We start from the raw sequence: 25,829 nt of genomic DNA on the forward strand, positions 1-25,829 counted from the left end.
TTTCAGTCTAAGGTAATATTCTCCACTTGGGATTGCAGTCCAGCCACCACTTACCAGCTATATGCCCTTGGGCCATACTCCCTCTGCGCCTCAGCTTGAGCCTATCAATGACATCTAAGAGCTGTTTATCCAGTCAAGAGTTGCTAGCCACAGGCTAAGACATTGGTTCCCTTGAAAATGCAACCCTATAGCTTAAGGTCACCCGCTGTTAAGATTTTCCAACACTTACTCACCATATAGCTTTCTTGTGGTGAAACTCAAGTTATTTCCATTTACCCAAAAGCAAACCTCAGTGTGTACATATGGAATGGCTTGGATTGAACTGTGTGAGGAATACACAGATTCTTGCCTTGTTTGGAGACCACTTCTGGCGGGTACCCACTAAGGAGTTGCTCCTGGACAGCGTATTTCCTTTTCCTCCTCCTGGCAGGCAAATATGATAGTCATATCTGAGTCTCTTGACATCTGGGAGTCGAATGGGGAAGACATTCTCCCTCTTGCTAGAAATCTTTGTTCCTATTCAAAATTTAGAAAGAATATTTGTCATGAATGTGACAGTAAGTCGTAAAAGGACTCCTAAGGCTCTTGCAAAGGAAAACTCATGTCATCATGTTTTTTTTTTTGAGACAGGGTCTTGCTCTGCTGCCTAGGCTGGAGAGCAGTGCTGTGATCATGGGTCATTGCAGCGTCAATCCTCCCCGGCTCTAGCCATTCTCTTGCCTCAGCCTCTTAAGTAGCTGGGGCTACACCTACCACGCCTGGCTATTTTTTATTTTTGTAGAGATGGGGTCTTACTATGTTGCTCAGGCTGGTCTCGAACTCCTGGGCTCAAGCAATCCTCTGGCCTTGGCCTCCCAAAGCGCTGGGATTACAGGTGTGAGCAACTGTGTCTGGGCTCATGTCATCATTTCTGATCTCCTGTAATGGTTATCATGCTGCCAGTACCAGAACTATAATTTCAGACAATGACCAGAGCTTGGGATATAAATTCTTGTAATATCTTTTGGGGGTTTTCAATCTTATGCCCTTGTTACAAAATGAAATGCACAACTCCTTGGTCAATCATTGAAAGTTTAAATTCTCCCCTCTTGATGTCTTTGTCATTTGGTAACATTGGTAATCTTGCAGCATCAGATCACTGTCCCACAGTCACCTATGCACTGTAACTTCAAATACTCCAGTTGTTGCAAGCAGTTACTCATCTTAACAATCTAGCTACCAGCCTGTATGCCCTACCTTATTTGTTGGCACAACCTTGGAAAGCCCCAAATCAGATTTTTGTGATTTTTATTTCACCCCAACTCCATCTTGCAGATTTAATGTCCTACATATTTCTGATCTTGTCTCTTCTCTATCCTTATGATCAATGCCCTCATGCATCATTTCTTTTCTATTTCAGGGGTCTGTTAAGTGCCTCTTGGTCTTAACTTTCTCAAATCCATCCTAAAATAGAAAATGATTCCTTCCTGGCTTAGAACCCTTTTATTGCTCCCAATTTCAACTTCTGACATCATGGTTCCATCCTCTCCAAAGTCACCCCAGGTAGTCATACTAAACTTCGGGTTCCTTAAACTAGAAATTATATTCATGTCTTGGCCCTCTGTTGTTTGTATGTCTGAAATCCCTTTAACACACATCGTAGCCTGGATAACCCGAACTTCCCTAACATTTCCCCCACGTACAGGCAAGTTGATTTTCCTCCAATATATCTCTGCCCTAAATCATGTCATTATTTGCTTACATCTATTTCCCCTAAGAGACGCTGAAGTCTTTGATGGCAAAGCTGTGGCTCACTCCTTTTTTTTTTTTTTTTTTAAATCGCCATCACTTGTTAGTGCTTGCTGAATTAACAGATGTAAGGAGTTAACTTACTGATGCACTAGCTCAAACGTATTTAGATTGTTACCTCACAGATAGCTTTTTTTTTTTTTTGAGACGGAGTCTCGCTTTGTCGCCCAGGCTGGAGTGCAGTGGTGCGATCTCGGCTCACTGCAGCCTCCGCCTCCGGGGTTCAAGCAATTCTCCTGCCTCAGCTTCTCAAGTAGCTGGGACTACAGGCGCGCACTGCCACACCTGGCTAATTTTTTGCATTTTTAGTAGAGACAGGGTTTCACTACGTTGGCCAGGATGGTCTTGATTTCCTGACCTCGTTATCTGCCTGCCTCGGCCTCCCAAAGTGCTGGGATTACAGGCATGAGCCACCATGCCCAACAGCCTCACAGATATCTATAACCATTTATAAATACATATAAAAGCTTTTGGCCAGGCGCGGTGGCTCAAGCTTGTAATCCCCAGCACTTCGGGAGGCCAAGGCGGATGGATCACCTGAGACCAGGATTTTCGAGACCAGCCTGGCCAACATGGTGAAACCCCCGTCTCTACTAAAAATACAAAAATTAGCCGAACGTGGTGGCGCGTGCCTGCAATTCTAGCTACTCAGGAGGCTGAGGCATGAGAATCGCTGGAACCCGGGAGGCAGAGGTTGCAGAGAGGTGAGATCGCACCACTGCACTCCGGCCTGGGCGACAGAGCAAGACCCTGTCTCAAAATAAATAAAAAAAAGCTTTTGCTATTTGGTGTAAATAAAAGCCAACTTGTACACGGTGCTTACTATATGCCAGGAACAAATTAATTCATTAAATCCTGACAACTTTATGAGACAGGCACAAATATCTGTTTACTAGTGAGGAATTATCTACGATTTACTGGTAAGAAAAACTGAGACCCACAGGTTGTGACTTGCTCAAGGTCCAGCTGGTGGAGCCAAGACAAGGTGCAGGTAGTCCTGCCCTAGAGTCTGACCCGAACCACATTTAACCTCTATGTGGTGCGTAGGTTATTGCCATGAGTAAGAATCTGAATGTTAACGCGCATTCCAGGAAGGCAGGGACACCATTGAGTGTTACTGCTGTACTTTAGGGGCCAGAGCAGGGCAGGCTGGATGCGCGGAGGAAACTCAGTTAGGTCAGAAGCCTGGCAAGACAAGGGAATTTTCTGGTCCTCGTACACCTCTCCAACCTCACATCCTACTAGTCTTCCAAGAGGATTCTAACTGCACATGCTCCCTAGTTTCCGGCTTCTCTTCCTAGGGAGGGTCTGCGGCCCGTCTGCACCGCCCTCTCCCCGCAGTCCCGTTTTCCTGTCCATGCTTGGAGGGATCCGGCCGAGCCGGCGGCCGCAGCTGCGCGCTGCTCCGCCGACTCGCACCCCCACGGCGAAGCGCTGCATTTTATGTAATTTTCTGCCGGGCTGCTGGCTTGTGGGGGTTGCGGCTGGGTCTCGGCAGCCTGCAGCGCCGCAGACGCTCCGGTAACGCCGGCATCCGAGGCCCCCGCCCCAGGAGCGCGGGTCCGGGCGGCGTTCCCCTCTGCGGGAGGCGCGGCGAGCCAATCGTCACTTTTAAGGCTTTCGTGTCCTCGAGGCGAGGGGTCTTCCGTGGGGGGCAAGACGCGCTGGCCCCAGACGACCGGTCCGTGAAATGACCCTTCCGAGCGACCCGGAGCGGGCAACCTTGCCAAACCCGCGGCTCGGGGCCCCTGCGGTCTCGCGTAGAGGACCCAAGTCCCACGGGGGGCGGCGGTAAATCGCCCCCTCCTGTGGCCGCGCTTCCGCCCCCAGCACCCGCCCACTGCTGGGCCGCCCGGCGTCGCGCCGCCGCCTCACAAAGCCTGGGCGGCCGCCTTATCGCGCGCAGGGATTCGGACCACGCGCTCTCCCCTCCCCCACTCGCTGTCGCGGCGCCCAGAACTTCGCCTCCGCGTCACTTTCCCCTCATCGAGTCCCCGCAGGCACAGAGCAGAGGGAGGCTCGCCTCCCCGGGCGGGACGCGAGTTCCGGTCTTCCCTTGGCGCAAACCCCCACCCCCCGCGGAGGGACTACTTTTCGTTTCCCGCGGAGGGACTACTTCCTCCCCCGCGGAGGCGTCGGTCCAGGCGGCGCGCACGGCATGGCGGCAACGGCGGCGCGCGCCTGAGGAGAGGGGACGCCAGCCCGGTCAGGCCTTGGCGCGGCCTACACGCTCCGCTCGCTCGCTCGCTCCCGACTCCCGCCCCACGCCCGGCCATGGCGGAGCCCTCGTCCGCCCGACGCCCGGTGCCTCTCATCGAGTCGGGTAAGACGCGAGGCCGTGCCACCCCCGCCCTGGCGCTCCCGGCTGCTTCGACTTCCCCGGCTCCCCCGGCCCCGTCCCCGTCCCCTCCCCGCCCGGGCTTGACCCGACTCCCTGTCTTCCCGCAGAGCTGTACTTCCTCATCGCCCGGTACCTATCGGCGGGCCCATGTCGGAGAGCGGCCCAGGTGAGTGCGGGCCCACGGGCGGCTGCGGACTTGGCGTCCCCAGTGTCCCCGCCGCCGCCTGGGGTCGCGGGTGGTGGGCGGGGGTGAAGCGGGGGCGCCCTGGGCCCGACCCCACCCCTGACTGCGCGTCTCTCGGCCGCAGGTGCTGGTGCAGGAGCTGGAGCAGTACCAGGTCTGTGCGCGCCCGTCCCCGCGCTCCCTCGCGTCCCTCCTCCCGACCTTGCCCTGAGGGATGCTCGTCCGCGCCCCCCGCCCTCCCCGCGCCCCCCGCCCGCCCCGCGCCGGAGAGGTGGTCACTCGTGTGCGTTTCGTGTCTTTCCAGTTGTTGCCAAAGAGATTGGACTGGGAGGGCAACGAGCACAACAGGAGCTACGAAGAGTTGGTGAGCATTGGGCACGTTTGCTCCCCGGGGTTTCCGTGCACCGCCCCCCGCCCCCGCCCCTTCCCCTCGTGGGGACCCCGGCCCGTGGGGTGCAAAGTGTGACCCGCACTGGGGGGCGGCCCGGGGATAGCTGCGTTTCCCGCTGAAGATTTTGTTTTGTTTTGTTTTTGAGGCGGCCAGGTTTGTTTTGGCAGGAAACAGTCATGGGGGGCGGCGCGGGGCGGAGCGGTGGGGGCGACTCGCGGAGGTCCTGCGGCAGGGGTGGGGCTTCAGGTGCGGCCGCCTCTGCGGGGGTGTGGCGTGCGCAGCCAGCCATTCAACTGGGCGGTTTTATTCGTTCTCCCCACTCTACTGCGCTTGTAACTCGCGCTCTGATTGGCCTCCCTGCGCTTGCCCCGCCCGAGTTTGTCCCCCACTTGTTCCCTAGGAATAGAATCATGGGTCTCTGAAGGTGGAGAAATGTTCTTGTGTTGAGCTTTTTATTTTTTGTTTTGTCAGCAGCATCATAAAAATCTTGCAGCTGTATGAATATGCCACTGTAGTGCTTGTGCTCCTTTCTACTGTACAGTATTTGTCGAACGCCGTAGTTGATGAGTTTCACACTGATCTTGTAGATAATACAATAAAGTGCTTTAAATAGGCACTTATTTTTTTTTTTGAGCTCGGTTAATCGTGCATCACAGTCTCATTTCTTTTGTGAACCTGGTTAATGTCTCTATGTAACTTGTTTTTATAGTTAACAGCAGTTGCAGGGATTCGTTTGTTTTTACTGGAGACATTTTTCAGGAATATGTTTTTGCCATTTCGTTATTAGAATAAGGGAATTCATTAATTGCCAGGCCATATTCAGCATCTTGTATAAGGAAAACAATTGAGAAGGAAAAGAGCTTCTGAATGATCTTTTACCACAGTTTGAAGACCTGTAACACTTGAGTGGTAGAGTATGATGGCAAGTGAAAAGAAGAAAAAAAAGTGGTAGAAGATTACAGGTTTTGAATTAGACAACAGAAGAAACCAGAGGATGTGTTATTTCCATGAACAGTTAACACTTGAAGCCTGGTGCAAGTAATAAATAATTTTAATATTTACCTTCTTAGATTTTGAAGTAAACACTTAAAAGTGGATGTTTTCAAGAGAATGAGTTCTAAAAATTCTGATGGCAGTGTGTTGAGTTTGACATTTTGAGATAGTTTTTTTTTTGTAAACGTTGAGGAAACATTTAAAGGACGCCCCCTTTTAGTTTTCTCCACGGGTAATATAGCCTTATCGGTGAAGCGGAAAAGCATTATTGGTTATGATGCTGTAGTCGTGCTACTTGAGAGAAAATAACTTGAAACAAATGTAGTGCTGTAACTACTGGAAAAGTTACTTTTAAAATACATTTATAGGGGCTGGGTGCAGTGGCTCATGGCTGCAATCTCAGCATAGGAGGCCGAAGTGGGAGGATCACTTGAGGCCAGGAGTTCAGACCAACTCTGTCTCCACAAAAAATAAGTAGCAGAAAATTAGGCGGATGTGGTGGTGCGTGCCTGTAGTCCCAGCTATTTCGGAGGCTGAGGCGGAAGGATCACTTGACTCTGGGAGTTTGAGGCTGCTTTGAACTATCCTCCTGCCACTGCACTCCAGCCTGGGAGATGGAGCAAGGCCTATTTTCTTTTTTTTTCTTTAAAAAAAAAAAAAAATGATATGAATTTTTTGGCTTTTGTTGCTAGAATTGCTTAAAACCCTACTTACTATTGTTTAAAATCACTTAAGTTCTGTGATAATATGGCTGTGATTTGGCTATGACATATGGCATCTATCATTGCCTCCCTGATTTGGTCTGGCTGGTGGGTATCCTTTCTTTTTCACCTTCCTCTCTGCCCTCCAGTCCCCCAGGACTGAGTGATGATGAGCCTCCTGTGTAGAGAATTATTCTTTTGTTAATGGTATATGTATAGTTTCTAAACTTTCAAGGTCTTTTAAAAATACCTTATTAAGAAGTATTCCAGGCCAGCTGTGGTGCTTACACCTGTAATCCCAGCACTTTGGCAGGACGCTTGAGGCCAGGAGTTCCAGACCTGCCTGAAGTGAGGTCGAGGATGTAGTGAGCCCTGATCAAGCCACTGTGCTCCAGCCTAGGTGAGCGAGACCCTGTCTCGAAACGCAACAACAAAAAAGTAGTATTTCAGATGTACACAAATGAGAATAATATAATGCATCCCTGTATATCATCAAATTTGAGTAATAATAATTTTTTTTTTGAGATAGTCTGTTTTGAGGAGCAACCTTGGCTCACTGCAACTTCTGCCTCCTGGGTTCAAGTGATCCTCCTGCCTCAGCCTCCTCAGTAGCTGGGATTACAGGTACCTGGCTAATTTTTGTATTTTCAGTAGAGATGGGGTTTCTCCATGTTGGCCAGGCTGGTCTCGAACTCCTGACTTCAGGTGATCTGCCTGCCTCTGTGTCCCAAAGTGCTGGGATTACAGGCACCTGGCCAATTTTTGTAGTTTTAGTGGAGAAGGAGTTTCACCATGTTGGCCAGGCTGGTCTTGAACTCCTGACTTCAGGTGATCTGCCCGCCTCTGTGTCCCAAAGTGCTGGGATTACAGGCGTGAGCCACTGCGCCTGGCCAACAAATTTGAATTTTGAACGTTACTAACTTGCTACATTTACTTTAGTTTCTATTTGAGGTATACATATGTTTTAAGAAACTATCAATGGAAATCTTCAAACAAAAATAATAGAATAAATGACCCACCCACTAGGTGCCCATTTTCCAACTTCAGTGATTATCAGGGAATGTTGCATATTGTCTGCTCCCTTGTTTTTAAGCAAATTCCAGAAAGCCATTCATTTCATTGGTTAAATGTGTTGGAATGTTTTAAGGCAAATTCCAGACACTACATTTCATCTCTAAGTTTGTCAGAGTTCATCTCTAAAAAATAAAGACTGCTTATTATATCATCAAGTGCCAATATCACAGAGTCCATATCCAGATTTTGTTTTTGTTCCGTGGGTGTCTTTTTACAATTAGTTTGATTTGGTCTTGAGAAATGTCCATACATGCATTGATTGATTGATTCTCTCCCCGCCCCGCACTGGGTCTCACTCTATTACCCAGGCTGGGGTGCAGTGCTATGATCACAGCTCACCGAAGCCTCCATTTCCCAGGCTCAAGCAATCCTTCCACCTCAGCCTTCCGCCTCCTGAGTAGCTGGGACCACAGGCATGTGCCACCACACCTGGCTGTTTTTTTTTTTTTTTTCCCCTAGAGAAAAAGACTCGCTATGTTGTCCAGGCTGGTCTCAAATGCTCCTCCCGAAGTTGGAATTACAGGTGTGAGCCACCACACCTGCCCTGATTTTTGTTTTGTTTTTTTTTTGAGATGGAGTCTCACTCTGTCGCCAGGCTGGAGTGCAGTGGTGTGATCTCGGCTCGCTGCAACCTCTGCCTCCCGGGTTCAAGCGATTCTCCTGCTTCAGCCTCCCAAGTAGCTGGGACTACAGGTGCACACCACTATGCCTAGCTAATTTTCGTAGTTTTAGTAGAGACAGCTGTTCACCATGTGGGCCAGGATGGTCTCTATCTCGACCTCCTGACCTGCCCGCCTCGGCCTCCCAAAGTGCTGGGATTACAGGCATGATTCACCGCACCCGGCCCCTGCCCTGATTATCTTAAATCTCTTTTTATCTTGAATAGTCTTGTTTCTATGCCATTGATTTACTGGACACCAAATCATTTATCCTGTAGAATGTTTTACATTCTATATTTGTCTGATTGTTCCTCATGATGGTGGCTTGTTCCTTTTTCTTAGTGGTTTTCATCTTCGGATGAGAATCATCTGGGGAGCTTTATAAAATCTAGTTGCCCAGAGTATGCCCCAAACCAGTTAAATCAGAATCTTTGTGGTGTTACTGGACATCAGTATTTTAAAAAGCTTTTTAGATGATTCTAGTATTAGTGTTTGTAAAGCCACAATTTATCTTAAACTTGTAACCATGCTGTTATTCCAACCTGTATTTGGGGGCAAGAGTATTTTTGGTACTTTTGCTTCTTTTTTTTTTTTTTTTTTTTTGAGACAGGGTATCATTCTGTCGCCCAGGGTGGAGTGCAGTGGTATAATCTTGGCTCACTGCAACCTCTGCCTCCTAGGTTCATGCAGTTCTCCTGCCTCAGCCTCCTGAGTAGCTGGGATTACAAACATGTACCACTATGCTTGGCTACTTTTTGTGTTTTTAGTAGAGACGGGGTTTCACCATGTTGGCCTGGCTAGTCTCGAACTCCTGACCTTCAGTGATCCACCTGCATCGGCCTCCCAAAGTGCTGGGATTACAGGCATGAGTCACCTTGCTGGGCCTACTTTTGCTTCTTACAAGAATTGAAGCCAAGTGTGGTGGCTAAGGCTACACAGAGACTTGAGAGTCTGAGGTGGGAGGATCACTTGGTGCCAGGGGCTTGAGAGCAGCCTGGGCAACATAAGCAACACCTCATCTGTAGAAACAAAATTTACAAAACCTTGGTTTACAGGTGTGAGCCTCCATGTCCAGCTCCCAAGTTTCTAATCTCTACCGGCACTGCTATATTGCTAGACTGTAACTCATCAATCACACTGCCGTGATCATTAAGTGTCCCCAAGTTACAAATGAAATACCTATAGAATGATATATCTCTATAGTCAATGACAATACAGAATCCATAGAGGAAAGAAATCAGCTACCCTCAGGATGAAGGGTCTTTAGAGTTCCACTGCGAAAATTAAATAATAATGGGATTAGTTCCAAGATTTGTGGGAAATACAAAATTGTAAAAGAAGTTTTTGTTTTAAAGGGGTCTTACTATTAAAAAAGGCTCAGCCTAAGACTTCAAGTGTCTGGCAGTGCACCCAAGTTCCAAGTCATAGCCTATAGTCTTCTATCATAACCTGATTCCTTAATCCTGTAGAGTACTTAAAATGGTAACACTAGTCTCCTCCTAGTTTGGGTAATTAAGTCATAACCCAGGAAGGTTAACAAGCGAAGATGAAAGAGGAAAGTACAAATATATTCACAGAAGTATATATACATATAATATGTACAATATATAAATACAAGCATATATACATAAAATATATACGTATAATACATTGATATTCATACAAGTATATATTCTGATATAGTAACAAGTTTTGTAATTACTGAGCTACATTTATTTGTTAGAGTAAAAAAAATTACAAAATAAATTTGAAATCTATTTACAAGTTTAGTCTTAGAAAATTCATGTTTAGGTTTGTCTAAGTTAACCCTGCTGAGGTGATTAAAATAACCATACACTTCTAAGTGTAGTGAAAAATGCCCAAGGAAATTTGATTAAATGTGTAAGTGGTATAAAATATTTTATGATTAAATTTTCAGTTATAACCAGGCTCAGTGGCTCACACCTGTCATCCCAGCACTTTAGGAGGCTGAGGCGGGTGGATCACCTGAGGTCAGGAGTTCAAGACCAGCCTGGCCAACATGGTGAAACCCCATCTCTACTAAAAATACAAAACTTAGCTGGGCGTGGTGGCAGGTGCCTGTAATCCCAGCTACTTGGGAGGCTGAGGCAGGAGAATCACTTGAACCCAGGAGGTGGAGGTTGCAATGGTCCAAGATCAAGCCATTGCACTCCCGCCTAGGCAGCAAGAGCAAAACTCCATCTCAAAATAAATAAATAAACAAATTTTCATTACCAATTAAATGGTAACCAAAGAATAAAAGTAACTACTTGTTTCTGGATTTATAAATAAGATTTGTACTTGAAGGTTTAAGAAAAATGACTACTTGCAATTCTAATAAACCAAATTCTGATTTCAATATAAATAACTTTTAAGTCTGTTCCTGACACAAAAGGACTACTCCAATATATTTCTTTAAATCTTAATGAATTTCCTAATGATACACTAAATATAAGGATCTTCTGGTATTTTTTCCGGTCAAAGAAAATGGCCCACAAAAATGTAACACATTATTCAATTATTAAGTCTCTTAATCTCTTTCCCTTTAAATAAACCCCTCTACAAACCTAGTCCTTCCCAATTCTTAGGCTCAATTCTGTAGTTATATTTCCTTCTTCCTCTCTTTACCACTCATATACATGAAAATTACAATTAAATAACATGTATTTGACAGGCCCAATGCAGGGCTAGATATTTAAAGATAACTAGGCCGGGTGTGGTGGCTCACGCCTGTAATCCCAGCACTTTGGGAGGCTGAGGCGGGTGGATCACAAGGTCCACCCTTGATCGAGTCCACCCTGGCCAACATGGTGAAACCCCATCTCTACTAAAAATACAAAAAATTAGCCAGACATGGTGGCGGGCGCCTGTAGTCCCAGCTACTCGGGAGGCCGAGGCAGGAGAATCACTTGAACCCGGGAAGCAGAGGTTGCAGTGAGCCAAGATTGCGCCACTGCACTCCAGCCTGGCGACAGACTGAGACTCGGTCTCAAAAAAAAAAAGAAAAAAAAAAAAAAAAAAAAAAAAAAAAAAAATTTAAAGATAACTAGTCTCAATTCTTTTTTTTTTTTTTTTTTTTTTTGAGTTTGGGTCTCTTGTTCAGGCTGGACTGCAGTGACGCAATAATGAATGGCTCACTGCAGCGTCAAACTCCTGGGCACAGGTGATCCTCCTGATTCAGTGTCCCAAGTAGCTGGGACTACAGGAGTGCGCAGCCACACCCAGATAAGGTTTGTTTTTTTTTCTTTTTTTCGAGACAGAGTCTTGCACCGTCGCCAGGCTGGAGTGCAGTGGCGCAATCTTGGCTCACTGCAACCTCCACCTCCTGGGTTCAAGCGATTCTCCTGCCTCAGCCCTCCTGAGTAGCTGGGACTACAGGCACATGCCACCACGCCCAGCTATTTTTGTATTTTTAGTAGAGACAGGGTTTCACCATGTTGGCCAGGATGGTCTCTAACTCTTGACCTTGTGATCTACCCACCTCAGCCTCCCAAAGTGCTGGGATTACAGGCATGAGCCACTGCACCAGGCCTAATTTTTGTATTTTTAGTAGAGATGGGATTTCACCATATTGGTCAGGCTGGTGTCTCAAACTCCTGACCTCAGGTGATCCACTGACCTTGGCCTCCCAAAGTGCTGGGATTACAGGTGTGAACTACTGTTCCTGGCTGGCTGTGCTACCTTAAAAGAGAGTAGTTACTAGTTTCCATAGGCTCACCCAACAACAAGTTATTTGTATCTAAGGGATAAAAGTTGAGTGACTTGTTTATTTTCAGATCATATGTATCCTTATGGATTTTTGCAAGCTTACTGTATTGATTCCTGAGAAAAATTTGTTAAAATCTCCAACTATGGCCAGACGTGGTGGCTTACTCATGTAATCCCAGCACTTTAGGGGGCCAAGGTGGGCAGATCACTTGAGGTCAGGAGTTCAAGACCAGCCTGGTGAACCTTGTGAAACCCGTCTCTACTAAAAATACAAAAATTAGCCAGGCATGATGGTACATGCCTGTAGTCCCAGCTACTTGGGAGGCTGAGGCAAGAGAATTGCTTGAATCCAGGAGGCGGAGGTTACAGTGAGCAGAGATTGCGCCATTGCACTCCAGCCTGGGCGACAGAGCAAGACTCCATCTCAAAAAAAAAAAAAAAAAAAATCTCCAAATATGATTGTGGATTTGTTGCTCTTTTTGTCCTTTTTGAAGCTGTTATTAGGTACATTCAAATTTAGGATTTTTGTTTTCCTATTGAATTGACCTTAAATATTAGAAAATGCTTTATTCATTATAATTTTCTTGTCTTCCCATCTACTTTGCCTTACATTAATACAGCCACACCAACTTTCTTTTGGTTAGCGATGGCACAGTGTATCTTTTTCTATCCTTTTCCTTTCAACCTTTCTTTGTTTGCATATTTAAAGTTTATCTCCCATAAACAGCATGTGGTTTTATGTGCATTCTTTTAGTGATGTTTTGGTCATTTGTAATTTTTTTTTTTTTTTTTTTCCAGACAAGTTCTCACTTTGTTGCCCAGGGTGAAGTGCAGTGGCATGATCATGGCACACTGCAACTTTGACCTCCTGGGTTCAAGGGATCCTCCTGCCTAACCCTCTTGAGTAGCCGAGTCTATAGGTGTGTGCCATCATGGCCGGCTAATTAAAAAAATTTTTTTTTGTAGAGACAGTGTCTCACTATATGGCCTAGGCTCATCTTGAACTCTTGGACTCAGACAGTCCTCCCACCTTGGCTTCCGAAAGTGCTGGGATTATAGGTGTGAGCCACTGTGCCTTGCTCATTTGTATTTAACATAAACATAATTGGGTTTAAGTTTATCTGTTCTTTATTTCATTTCTTCTTTATTCCTTCTCTCATGTTTTTTTTTTTGATTAATCAAGTATTATTTTAAGATGACAGCAAGATTTCAAAAAGGTAAAAAGTATTCTACTTATTCTGTATTTCTTTTTTTTTTTTTTTTTTGAGAAAGAGTTTCACTCTGGTTGCCCAGCCTGGAGTGCAATGGTGCAATCTCGGCTTACTGCGACCTCCGCCTCTCAGGTTCAAGTGATTCTCCTGCCTCAGCCTCCTGAGTAGCTGGGATTACAGGCACCTGCCACCACGCCTGGCTCATTTTGTATTTTTAATAGAAACGGGGTTTCACCATGTTGGCCAGGCTGGTCTCGAGCTCCTGACCTCAGGTGATCCACCCCCCTCAGGCTCCCATAGTGCTGGGATTACAGGTGTGAGCCACCGCGCCTGGCGACTACTTATTCTGTATTTCTTTCTTTTTTCTCTTTTTCTGAGACAGGGTCTCACTCTGTCACCCAGGCTGAAGTACGGTGGCATGATCACAGCTCACTGCAGCCTCAGCCTCTTGGGCTCAAGCCATCTTCCAACCTTAGTCTCCTGAGTAGCTGGAACCACAGGCACGCATCACCACACCTGGCTATTTTTTTTTTTTTTTTTTTTTTGAGACAGGGTCTTGCTCTGTCGCCCGTGCTGAAGTGCAGTGGCACTGTCTTGGCTCATTGCAAGCTCCGCTTCCCGGGTTCATGCCATTCTCCTGCCTCAGCCTCCCAAGTAGCTGGGACTGCAGGCGCCCGCCACCCCGCCCAGCTAATTTTTGTATTTTTGGTAGAGATGGGGTTTCACCGTGTTAGCCAGGATGGTCTCAATCTCCTGACCTTGTGATCTGCCCGCTTCGGCCTCCCAAAGTGCTGGGATTACAGGCATGAGCCACTGCACCTGGCCTCACCTGGCTTTTTTTTGGTAGAGATGGGGTTTTGCCATGTTGCCCAGGCTGGTCTGGAACTCTTGAGCTCAAGTGATCTGCCCTCAGCCTCCCAAAGTGGACCTTGCTTGGACTAACTATTCTTTCTTTCTTCATTTTTTTAATAACTTTTTTTTTTTTTTTTTTTTTTGGAGATGGAGTCTTGCTCTCTTGCCCAGGCTGGGGCGCAGTTGCGTGATCTTGGCTTACTGCAATCTCTGCCTCCCGGGCTCAAGCGATTCTCCTGCCTCAGCCTCTCAAGTAGCTGAGATTACAGTCGCCTGCTACCATGCCCGGCTAATCTTTGTATTTTTAGTAGAAATGGGGTTTCACCACATTCACCAGGCTGGTCTTGAACTCCTGACCATTAGTGATCCACCTGTCTTGGCCTCCCAAAGTGCTGGGATTACAGGTGCTAGTCACTGCACCCGGCCTCTCTATTTCTTTTTTTTTTTTTTTTGAGACGGAGTCTTGCTCTGTCGCCCAGGCTGGAGTGCAGTGGCGCAATCTCGGCTCACTGCAAGCTCCGCCTCCCGGGTTCACGCCATTCTCCTGCCTCATCCTCTCCGAGTAGCTGGGACTACAGGCGCCCGCCACCACGCCGGGCTAATTTTTTGTATTTTTAGTAGAGACGGGGTTTCACCGTGGTCTCGATCTCCTGACCTCGTGATCCACCCGCCTTGGCCTCCCAAAGTGCTGGGATTACAAGCGTGAGCCACCGCGCCCGGCTCTATTTCTTTTTAGTTATATATCCTTTTATTATTCTTTTGATGGCTTCCCTAGAGGTTTCAATATACATTACCAATATACATTACTTTAAATTAGTTCCTTTACCACTTCCCAAATAAATGAAGTTATAACTGTTATTTGTCACCATCCCGTCGCTTTGAGCTAGTAATCGTTTTTTTTTTTTTTTTTGAGACTGAGTCTCACTCTGTTGTGCAGGCTGGAGTGTGGTGGTGTGATCTCAGCTCACTGCAACCTTTGTCTCCTGGGTTCAAGCAATTCTCCTGCCTCAGCCTCCCAAGTAGCTGGAATTGCAGGAGCATGCCACCACACCCAGCTACTTTCTGTATTTTTAGTAGAGATGAGGTTTTTCCACGTTGCCCAGGCTAGTCTTGAACTCTTGGCCTCAAGTTATCCACCTGCCTGGGCCTCCCAAAGTGCTGGGATTACAGGCATGAGCCACCATGCATGGCCTTACCTTTTTTAAGACGGGATCTCACTCTGTCACCTAGGTATGAGTGCAGTGGTGTGACCTTGGCTCACTGCAACTTCTACCTCCCAGATTCAAGTGATTCTTGTGCCTCAGCCTCCCAAGTAGCTGGGATTACAGGCATGTGCCACCATGCCTGGCTAATTTTTGTATTTTTAGTAGAGGTGGGGTTTCGCCTTGTTAGCCAGGCTGGTCTTGAACTCCTGACCTCAGGTGATCCGCCCACTTCAGCTTTCCAAAGTGCTGAGATTATAAGTCTGAGCCACTGCTCTCAGCCTGGCCTTACCACATATTATAAAAATTTCAAGATGTTATTACTGTTGTTTTAAAGTCAATATTCACTTGCTTACCTACCTATACATCTTTTCTGGTATTTTAAATTTCTTCCTCCAGTTCCATGGGACCTATTTGTGGTAATTTTTCTTCTGTCTGCAGAACTTATTTTGTTATTTCTTTTAATGAAGGTTTGGCCGGGCTTGGTGGCTCACACCTGTAATCCCAGCACTTTGGGAGGCCAAGGCGGGTGGATTACCTGAGGTCAGGAGTTCGAGACCAGCCTGGCCAACATGGTGAAACCCCTTCTCTACTAAAAATACAAAAATTAGCTGGGTGTGGCGGCGTGTGCTTGTAATCCCAGCTACTTGGGAGGCCGAGGCAGGAGAACTGCTTCAACCTGGGAGGTGGAGGTTGCAGTGATCCAGGATTGGGGCCACTACACTCCAACCTGGGCAACGGAGCAAGACTGTCTCAAAAAAAAAAAAAAAAAGCTTTTTAACAAAGGTTTGTTGACAGTGACTTCAGTAGCTATGGAATTCTGGTTCATAGTCTTTTTTTTTTTTTTTTTTTTTTTTTTTCAGCACATTAAAGATGTCCTACTGCCTTATGCCTTCCTAATGTTGAAAATTTAGCAGTCTTATTGCTCCTTTGAAAATATGTTTTTTTGGCCTGGTTGCTTTTAAGATTTTTATTTTGTCTTTGATTTTCAGCAGTTTTACGATGTTGTCCTGTAGTCATGATCTATTGCTGTATAACAAATTACCCCAAAATTTAGCGGCTTAAAACTACATTGATTTGTTATTATCTGCCAGTTTCTGTAAGTCAGCGGTCCAGACACTGCTTGGATGGGTTCCCTGTCTCCTTTTCTGTGAAGGTGCAGTCAAAATGTTGGCAGAGCTGGGGTTTTAGCTGAAGGCTTGACGGGGGAGGAATAGGCTTCCAAGCTCATGTAGTTTTGGCAGGATTCGGTTCCTGGAGGGTTGTTTGACTGAGGGCCTCATTTCTACCTGACTATTGGCCACCCTCAGTTCCTCGCCCTTTTGGTCTTTCCACTGTGATAGCTTGAGTTAACAAAAGATGAAAGCTGACAAGGCAGTAGAGTCTTAGCGAGACAGAAGTCACAGTTGTAACCTAATCATAGAAGTAGTATCCTCTCAGTGTTACTGTTTTCTGAAGTAACTGAGGAGGGGATTTCACAAGTCTGACTACCAAGAGGTTTGGGCACTATTAGAGGGCGTGTCAGAAGCTGTCTTTCACATGTGCACCTAGGTGGTTTCCTTTTTTTTTTTTTTTTTTTTTTGTGGGAGCCTTGCTCTGTCACCCAGGCTGGAGTGCGGTGGCGCCATCTTGACTCATTGCAAGCTCCGCTTCCTGCGTTCATGCCATTCTCCTGCCTCAGCCTCCCCAGCAGCTGGGACTACAGGCATCTGCCACCACGCCTGGCTAATTTTTTTGTATTTTTATTAGAGACGGGGTTTCACTGTGTTAGCCAGGATGGTCTCGGATCTCCTGACCTCGTGATCTGCCTGCCTTGGCCTCCCAAAGTGGGTTTTCTTTGCATTTATTTTGCTTGGGTTCTCTGAGCTTTTCGAATAAGTGGTATGATATCAAATAGTCTAATGTGTAATTAAAGTCCCAAGTGGAAAGGATAGAGGGGAGAAGTAGTTTGGAGAAATAACAGCTAAGCATTTTTGAACATCTGGGCCATCTCTAGGTCTGCTTCTATTGACCATTTCACCTCTTGACCATGGGTCATATATCTAGCTTTGTTGTGTATCTCATCATTTTTTTAAGGTATGCTGTAACTTTTTATGTAAAAAGAGTAGAGGCTGTAGTAATGTATTTACCTCTGGTAAAGATGTGCTCTTTTCTCAAGCAGTTAGTGTGTGAGACAGGGTCAATCTTATTTGTAAATGGTCATCTCTGAGCTTTGTTACATTCAGTAAATCACTGGCTTTCCATGCTTTGAGGGTGGCATCAATACTTTCCCTTCCAGCAGAGTTTGACATTTGGCCCTCGTGAAATTCCTGAGATGTCTTATTTTTTACATTGGAGTTGCCACCTTTCCATACTTTGTGAGATCTTGTTCTACTTTGTACCTGACTGCCAACTTTTTAGGTTGTTATAAAGTTTGCTCTGCCTTGCCATTCTGCTCTAGGCTTTCCATGTCAGAAGAGATCATTCTCCACTCTGTTCTATCTCCAGCCTTAGGAGGGCCTCTGCAGTGCATTTGGAATGTAAGGTTTCTTCCAGGGCTGCCCTGGCTTTAGTGTTTGGGCCCTATGCAGTTGGTGAAGGCCTATGGGAAAAAATTGTGGTAGGTGTGCAGACTCACTGTAACTGAGGCTCCTTAGGATTCTAATCAGTCATGCTGGCCACAAGTAGTCATTAAGTTTGTTAGAGGTTTGAGTGGTTTTTTCTTATTCTTGTCTGAGGTCGGTTCTTCCTGCCTCTCTGCTAGGGATGTAAGCAGCTATGAGTCCCTTTTCTTTAACTTTATTTATTTATTTTTTTGAGATGGAGTTTCACTCTTGTCGCCCAGGCTGTGGAGTGCTATGGCATGATCTTGGTTCACTGCAACCTCCGCCTCCCAGGTTCTAGTGATTTCATACCTCAGCCTCCTAAGTAGCTGGGATTACAGGTGTCCACCACCACACCCAGCTAATTTTTGTGTTTTTTTTTTTTTTTTTTTTAGTAGAGAGGGGATTTCACCATTTCCGCCAGGCTGGTCTCGAACTCTTGACCTCCAGTGATCCACCTGCCTCGGCCTCCCAAAGTGTTGGGATTACAAGCGTGAGCCACCGCGCCCGGCCTGAGTCCCTTTTCTGTTCCCAGAAAAGCTTGTATTTCTGGGATTAGTTAATGTAGATTTTGTTTCTTCAGCTGTGATGGGTTTATACATTTTTTAAAGTTTATCCAGCCTATTCTTATTGTAGAGATGAGAGCAATATCTTTTATCTTTTACGTTGGAGTAAATAAATGATTATTTTTCATTTAAAATTATGAGAGACATATATTTGTCTATAGTTATCTATAGGTATATTCACTTTTGGTTCCTGGCACCTAGTAGTCTGTCAGTACTTACCGAAAGAATTAATGTTTTTTACTGCCTAGTATATTGTTGAGAACCAGTTATCCATGATTTAGATACTAAATGATGTCTTGTAGGATCTTTGATATCTTAACATCTCTCTCAAAGATGTATGCTTCACTTACAGGCCAGTTAGCGTGTTTTTTTTTTTTTTTTTTTTTTGAGACAGGCGAGTTAGTGTAATATTTTTTTTTCTTTTTTCTTGTTGCCCAGACTAGAGTGCAATGGCACGATCCTGGCTTACTGCAACCTCTACCTCCTGGGTTCAAGTGATTCTCCTGCCTTAGCCTCTCAAGTAGCTGGGACTACAGGCGTGCACCACCATGCCTGGCTAATTTTGTATTTTTAGTAGAGATGGGGGTTTCACCATGTTGGTCAGGCTGGTCTCGAACTCCTGACCTCAAGTGATCCACCTGCCTTGGCCTTCCAAAGTGCTGAGATTACAGGTGTGAGTCACCATGCCCGGCCCAGTTAGTGCAATTTTGAGTAAAGTCTTGATTTCAAGTCTTGAAATTAAGTTTTGTTAGCTCTGCAACCTTTGTTCTTTTTCAGAGGTGCTTTTCCAGGTCATTTGCATATAAATTTTAGAACAAAATTGTCAATTTCTACAAAAAAAAAATCTTGCTGAAGTTTTGAGTGTTACAGGTTTGAATCTGTAGATCAAATCTGTAGATCAGCTTATTGCTTATTTAAGTTGTCTTTAATTTCTCTCAGCATGTTTTACAGTTTTCAGTGTATGTTTTTCACATTTTGCCAGACTTATCCCTATTTAATAGTTTTTGATATTATTAAACTGTTGTCATTAAAACTTGCTCTCCAACTAGGTCTTGTCCAATAAGCATGTGGCTCCTGATCATCTGTTGCAAATCTGCCAGCGCATCGGTCCTATGTTGGATAAAGAAATTCCACCCAGTATTTCAAGAGTCACTTCTTTACTTGGTGCAGGAAGGCAGTCTTTGCTACGTACAGCAAAAGGTACCTTAATTTGAAGAAGTGTTCTGCTTTGTATTAATAGCCTAATAATTATTATAATTGTGAAGTAATGTAAGCATTGTGGAAGAAAGGTGATAATGTAACTATAAATCATGCTGTGGACTATAAAATTCTCTGCATTTAGCATAGAACATTGAATTTTATTACATAAGTGTTTAATGGGTCCTTCTGCATTAAAAAGTTGATAAAGATATAGATGTTAAGCTAAAAAGCTTGAATTTATTCTGAGATGTTGTTTGAGGTTTTATCAATGTGAGTTCTTAATTTTCCATTTTGTAGCTCACTCATAACTTCATTGAATGTAATTGTATGTGTCTAATAAACTCTTTAAATGCTAGAGGTATTTCATTTGATATTTAGCTTCTGAAAGCCCTTTGTTATAAAGGGAAGTGATTTTCTAAATTTGGTAGCAGCTTGAAAACAAGCACCAAACATGTAAAATTGCATGGTTCTTTTTTTACTAATTTAATTTTTTTGCCAAGTTATGTGTTAGCAAAATGTTTGAAATTGCTATTCTTTTTCTGTTAGCTTGGTATATATGACTTAGACTAAGTATATGTATGTGATATAATATATGTGTACATGTGGCTAAACTGCTAATGGGCAAAGATTGTTGGTTCTTCTGATCCTGAGTATACATCAAGTTCATCCCATGATTATTTTTTATTACGAGCTATTGCTGATGTGATGCTACTCTTAGCTGCACCACCAGTATAAAGCTTAACTGAGAAAGAACACCCCTCCCTCTTAGTTGTGTGCCAGACTGGTTTGTTAGCTTTAGTTGTTTCTTAGTGCTCTAGCCATGTCAGCCTGTGGCACTAATCAGGAAACTGTTTATATTCTTCCTCTTCTGTGTCCCTATTCACTTTGTAATTATTCTATTTTAGCTGGTTATATGGTAGTTAATTGGTAGCCTGTTTTCCTTTGTTTTCTCTACTTGTGTCAAGCTCCATGTCGTTGTTTTGTGATGAGCAGTGATTTAGAACTGGCCAGACCTTAGAAGAGTCTTCAGCAAGCTGCCCTAGGGTAGGGGCATATTTTCTATTTGTTTTGTACTGGTACCCCAGGAGGATGCCTTGTAACTGCTCTTTGGTCATGATAGTGGTAATGAATCCATTCATGTAAAATGCAATATGTCTGTTAGTTTGGGGCACCCGAGGCTCAGTAGAGGTTTAGTATGATGCCTTCCCTTTCTTTGAGTTATGAAGAAACTAATTTCTGGCACAGTGTGACTGCTTCAAACCTATGTTCTGCTGCTGTCTCCTATAGAGGAGGGCAGACATTTTTTTCTTAGTGCATTTGCTGGTAGGTCAAGGAGGGATGGACTTTGAATTAGTTTTCAGAGTCACAGATCCTACGTATGTGCTCTTCAGTAGAGGATTTTCTGTGATCCTAAAATGAAGGGAAAGCTATATAATTTATTGGTACTTCCTAAAGATAGAGACTAAAGTCATGGCAGTATTGGCCAAATTAATTTTAAAACTGAACAAGTCATGAATTTTCATATAAATCAAAGAACTTTTTCCTTATAAAAGCTTCCATTTTTGAAAAGTTGGATCAGTTGTAAGACCTTTTATCTTTAGTATTGTATGATATAATTCTACATTGAAAAATAAACACTTGGCATTAAATGGGACTTGGAGTCAAAAGATCTGGTTTTATGGTCCATCTTTACCAATCATTTGCTGTGGATCTCTTTAAAGGTCCTGGAACCTTTGAGCCTCAGTTACCTCACTTGTAAATTGGCAAAAATACCTACCTCACAGGGTTGTTGTGAGGATTCAATGAGCTAATGTATGTTGAAAGCACTTTGTGAATTGTAAAGTGCTACACAAATGTTAGTTGTTGTTGCTGCTGTATCTGAGATGTCTTAATTTTCTTTTTCTTCAGAAATAGTCTAATAAACCTCCAGGGCTTTTCTGTTAAAGTATATTAGTTGGTAAAATGTTGAATAAACAGTTTATTACAATATACGTAAGTATTCTATAAAATCTTTCTTGGGGTTAACTTTCAAGATTTTATGTGTATCTAAAATTCATTTTAAAGACTGCAGGCACACAGTTTGGAAGGGCTCTGCCTTTGCTGCTCTTCATAGAGGAAGACCTCCTGAAATGCCAGTGAATTATGGTTCCCCACCAAATCTTGGTAAGTAAGGTTGGCCTTTGAGATGCCTGAAATAATTCTTTTTAAATTTCTCAACAACCTTTATAAATGCTGTATTAAAATTTAAAAGGAAATACTGGTTGAAATGTTGCTTTAATAGTAATAAGTATCAAATGTCAAATTATTGTTAAAATAATTACTAAAAATAAAATTAATAAAAAAGTCTTTTTGTAGTAAGAAGTCTGTGTTAGTGAATATAGAAGAATAGAACTGAGAAGAAATTGTGTCATTAGGGCTTCTTGAACATAGATTTTTGTGACCCTCTAGAAATTGTTATTCGAGTTTTTCTTTGATTTTTCCTTATTGGCTCTCCCTTAACCATTTTCATTGTTTTTATTTCCTAGTGGAGATACATCGAGGAAAACAACTCACAGGGTGTTCCACTTTTAGTACAGCATTTCCAGGAACTATGTATCAGCATATAAAAATGCACAGAAGGATTCTCGGACATCTATCTGCTGTTTACTGTGTAGCATTTGATAGGACAGGACATAGAATCTTTACAGTGAGTTAAAATTTTAAACTTGATTTGATGTCATCTAGAGTACTTTAGTGTGCTTCAGAATCATCTAGGAAATCTTAGTTTCTGTTTCCCATCCTCAGAGATTTTGACTCAGTAGGTACAGTGTGGGTCTCACGAATTTGTATTTTTAATAAGTGCTTCGGCCGAAGATAGGACTCTGTACTGTTTTGAAGGACAGTGATTTAGAGTAGTGGTTCTTAAATGTGATATTTAAGGATGCTTAAAAATAGACATACCTAATACTTTCCCTCTAGCACATTCTAGGCTTACTGAATTAGATTACATTGTAATGAAATATATGTGTTAACTGTAAACCCCCCAAGATAAAAAGCTCCTCAGACCTCTACAAGTGATTCATGTTCACATTAATCACTGGTTCAGGAAAATGGGTTGATTATAAAATAACCCATTAGTGTTCAAGTAAGTATTAAAAACCTATCTGAAAAAAATTTAAATTTATCATTTTAATGTTTTAAGGGTAAATTAGGATAGGTGAGAAGTTTAACTTTCATTTTGTGGGTGTACAATTCAAGAGTAGATAATCAAATGTTTCTTGAATGGGTGCTGGCTAGTACTGTAAACTTGAGACTGTGTTGTTTGTGAGGAGGCTATTCCCACCACTTTTGTTTGTTTTTGGGATTGCCACTTAGTCCTGTTTCTCACACTATGAATATTCATCACATTATTTAGCTTGATGTGAATAGACTTTTTTTTTTTTTTTTTTTGAGATGGAGTCTTGCTCTGTCGCCTAGGCTGGAGTGCAGTGGCGCAATCTCCGCTCACTGCAAGCCCCACCTCCTGGATTCACACCATTCTCCTGCCTCAGCCTCTCTAGTAGCTGGGACTACAGGTGCTAGCCACCACGCCTGGCTAATTTTTTGTATTTTTTAGTAGAGACGAGGTTCCACTGCCTTAGCCAGGACGGTCTCAATCTCCTGACCTTGTGATCTGCCCACCTGGGCCTCCCAAAGTGTTGGGATTACAGGTGTGAGCCACTGTGCCCGGTCTAGACTAGCATTTAACCATTGTTAGTTGATATAAGAGAGCCGTGAACTTTGAGTTGGGCTTACTACTTTGCAGAGAACTTGGGGGAAAATAGTATTGATAATGGAGTCTGACCCGTAGAAATGATAACTCGGCAGTATCTTTATGTAGACTTTCTTTGCCTTAAAGAAAAATACTGTTATTCCGTAAGTGTTCTGACCATAAGTCATAATTTATTACATAAATAACAGAGTATTCTATAGTTGGAAAGAGAGAAGTTAAAGAAAGTTAATTTGGATGGCATATAAAAGGTATTCTTTTAATATTATTTAAAAGATTTGCTGTACTAACATAAATTTTTGGATATATTTTTTCTTAGGGTTCAGATGACTGTTTGGTAAAGATTTGGTCAACACATAATGGCTGCTTGTTATCTACATTAAGAGGTCATTCTGCAGAAATTTCAGATATGGCAGTAAACTATGAGAATACAATGATTGCTGCGGGGAGCTGTGATAAAATTATTAGAGTGTGGTGCTTGAGAACTTGTGCCCCAGTTGCTGTGCTCCAAGGACACACAGGATCAATTACATCTTTACAGGTAAACTTCTAGCTTAGTGGGCACATTCCTATATATAGTTTCACATTTTTCTTTAAAACAGTTTCTTTGGAATTGAGAAATAGTAAGATGTGTATTAGTAACTATATCTTTTAAGTAAGAGAAATGATAATCATTGATACTTCCACAAATCATGGAAGGCTGATGAAATGAAGATCTAATGCATATTTACATGAAGGCTTATTGATATTTTGGGGTTTATGGTTGAACCGGATGAGTGTCAATTAGAAACTGGTGATAGATTAATTATTTTTCAACTTTAAAACTTGTGGATTTTGCTAAGTTGATTTTTTTTTTTTTTTTTTTTTTTTTTTTTGAGACTGAGTCTTGTTCTGTTGCCCAGGTTGGAGTGCAGTGGTGTGATCTCAGCTCGCTACAACCTCTGCCTCCCGGGTTCAAGCAATTCTTGTGCCTCAGCCTCCTGAGTAGGTAGAATTACAGGTGTCCACCACCACACCTGGCTAATTTTTGTATTTTTAGTAGAGACAGGGTTTCACCATGTTGGGCAGGCTGGTCTCAAACTCCTGACCTCAAGTAACCTGCGCGGCTTGGCCTCTCAAAGTGCTGGGATTACAGGCGTGAGCCACCGTGCCTGGCTGCTTAGTTGATTTAATTTACCAAAATACTTAGTTTTTTTTTTTTTCCACAATAAGCAGAGGATAATTTTGAACCTATACAGAGTAGACAGAATAGTATAAACCCCTATGTATCTGTCAACCCATGGCCAATTCTTTCCTAACTGCTTCATCTTGTACCTAAAGCAAATCCTAGATTTTATATCATTTCTTCTGCAAATATTTCATTCTGTATTTGTAAAAGGTAAGGATTCCCCTCCCCACTTTTTTTCATAACAACTGTTATGGAAGGAAAAGATTCCTTTTTAAAACAACTACAACACTATTATCACACTATTTATTGATGTTCAAGTTTCCAGTTGTCTCATAATGGTATTTTATTTAGGTTGTTTGAATCAGGAGCAAAACAAAGCCTGCATGTTACAATTGGTTGCTATAGAATAAAAGAAACTTAAAATATAAATTTCACCTACCTATGCAGTTAAAAAAAATTCTCTTGCAGTTTCTTTGTTGAAGGACCTAGGTTATCTATAGTTGCCCCACAGTTTGGATGTTGCCAATTGTATCCTGTTGGAGTAGTTTAATATGTTCCTCTGTATTTCTATTAAGTTGGTTATTGGATCTAGAGCAGTGGTTCTCTTTAATGTGCATGAGAATCCCCTGGAGGGCTTGATTAAAACATTGTTAGGCACTACTCCCAAAGTTTCTGATTCAAAACGTCTGGGGTGGGGGTATGAGAATTTCATCACTGATAGAGAGTTGATCACATTGAGATGTAAGTTCTTCCATCAGAAAGCACAAAATGTCTAGTGTTTTTCTGTATTACTCACTGATGATCATTGCCTTACATCTGTTAGTTATTAGGGACAGAAAATGTTACTCTTATTAGTGCAAGGTTCTTGGCTCTCAGTAACAGAAATTAATAGGAGGCTAGGCAGACTTCGCAGACAAGATTTATTAAGACTTATGCTGAGATTTATTAAGACTTGTGCCTAGCAGTGGCTCATGCCTCTAATTTCAGCACTTTAGGGAGGCTGAGGTGGGAGGATCACTTGAGCTCACAGGTTTGAGACCCAGCCTGGGCAACTTAGCGAGACACCTACCACCCCCCCATCCCCCCAGAAAAGTAGTTTGGCAAGGTAGCACACGCCTGTAGTCTCAGTACTCCTGAGGTTGAGGGGGGATTGCTTGAGCCAGGAGGTTGAGGCTGCAGTGAGCTGTTACCATACCAGTGCATTCCAGCCTGGGTGACAAAGGGAGACTGTCTCAAAAAAAAGAGACCTATGCCTGAAACATTGGGAATAAGTGAGACAGTGAAGGAAGAAGGGTTCTCTGGCTGGCTCCCCAGGGGAATGCCTTGCCGTGTCTTAAGGAGGGTAATGTGCATAACTCGTCAGGTAGGTGAACGTTATTGCATGTGTGGGATGGAGCACAGGGTGTGCAGATGCACTAAGGAATCATGCGAACACATATGTCACATGATGAGAGGGGCAGA

The 25,829-nt window shown here is 43.6% G+C and overlaps 1 protein-coding gene and 1 pseudogene across 4 annotated transcripts in view; both read left to right on the plus strand.

The window, feature by feature from the left end:
- Nucleotides 1-1,821: 1,821 nt before the first annotated feature.
- The window catches only part of BRWD1 (bromodomain and WD repeat domain containing 1), a 131,159-nt gene continuing 107,151 nt past the window's right edge, over nt 1,822-25,829 (plus strand). For all 4 annotated transcript variants that reach the window (XM_055279712.2, XM_055279713.2, XM_063640596.1 and 1 more), the window contains exons 1-8: nt 1,822-4,111; nt 4,237-4,295; nt 4,438-4,467; nt 4,618-4,677; nt 19,302-19,452; nt 21,517-21,615; nt 21,978-22,138; nt 23,520-23,741. In XM_055279712.2, coding sequence (XP_055135687.2) covers nt 4,063-4,111; nt 4,237-4,295; nt 4,438-4,467; nt 4,618-4,677; nt 19,302-19,452; nt 21,517-21,615; nt 21,978-22,138; nt 23,520-23,741 — 831 coding nt within the window. In that variant the 5' untranslated portion in view covers nt 1,822-4,062. The remainder of the gene's footprint in view (nt 4,112-4,236; nt 4,296-4,437; nt 4,468-4,617; nt 4,678-19,301; nt 19,453-21,516; nt 21,616-21,977; nt 22,139-23,519; nt 23,742-25,829) is intronic.
- Nucleotides 3,059-3,583, plus strand: LOC129482998 (putative uncharacterized protein encoded by BRWD1-AS2; annotated as a pseudogene).

The sequence above is a fragment of the Symphalangus syndactylus genome, chromosome 5 (assembly GCF_028878055.3).
Source record: "Symphalangus syndactylus isolate Jambi chromosome 5, NHGRI_mSymSyn1-v2.1_pri, whole genome shotgun sequence".
Classification (NCBI taxonomy): Eukaryota; Metazoa; Chordata; class Mammalia; order Primates; family Hylobatidae; genus Symphalangus; species Symphalangus syndactylus.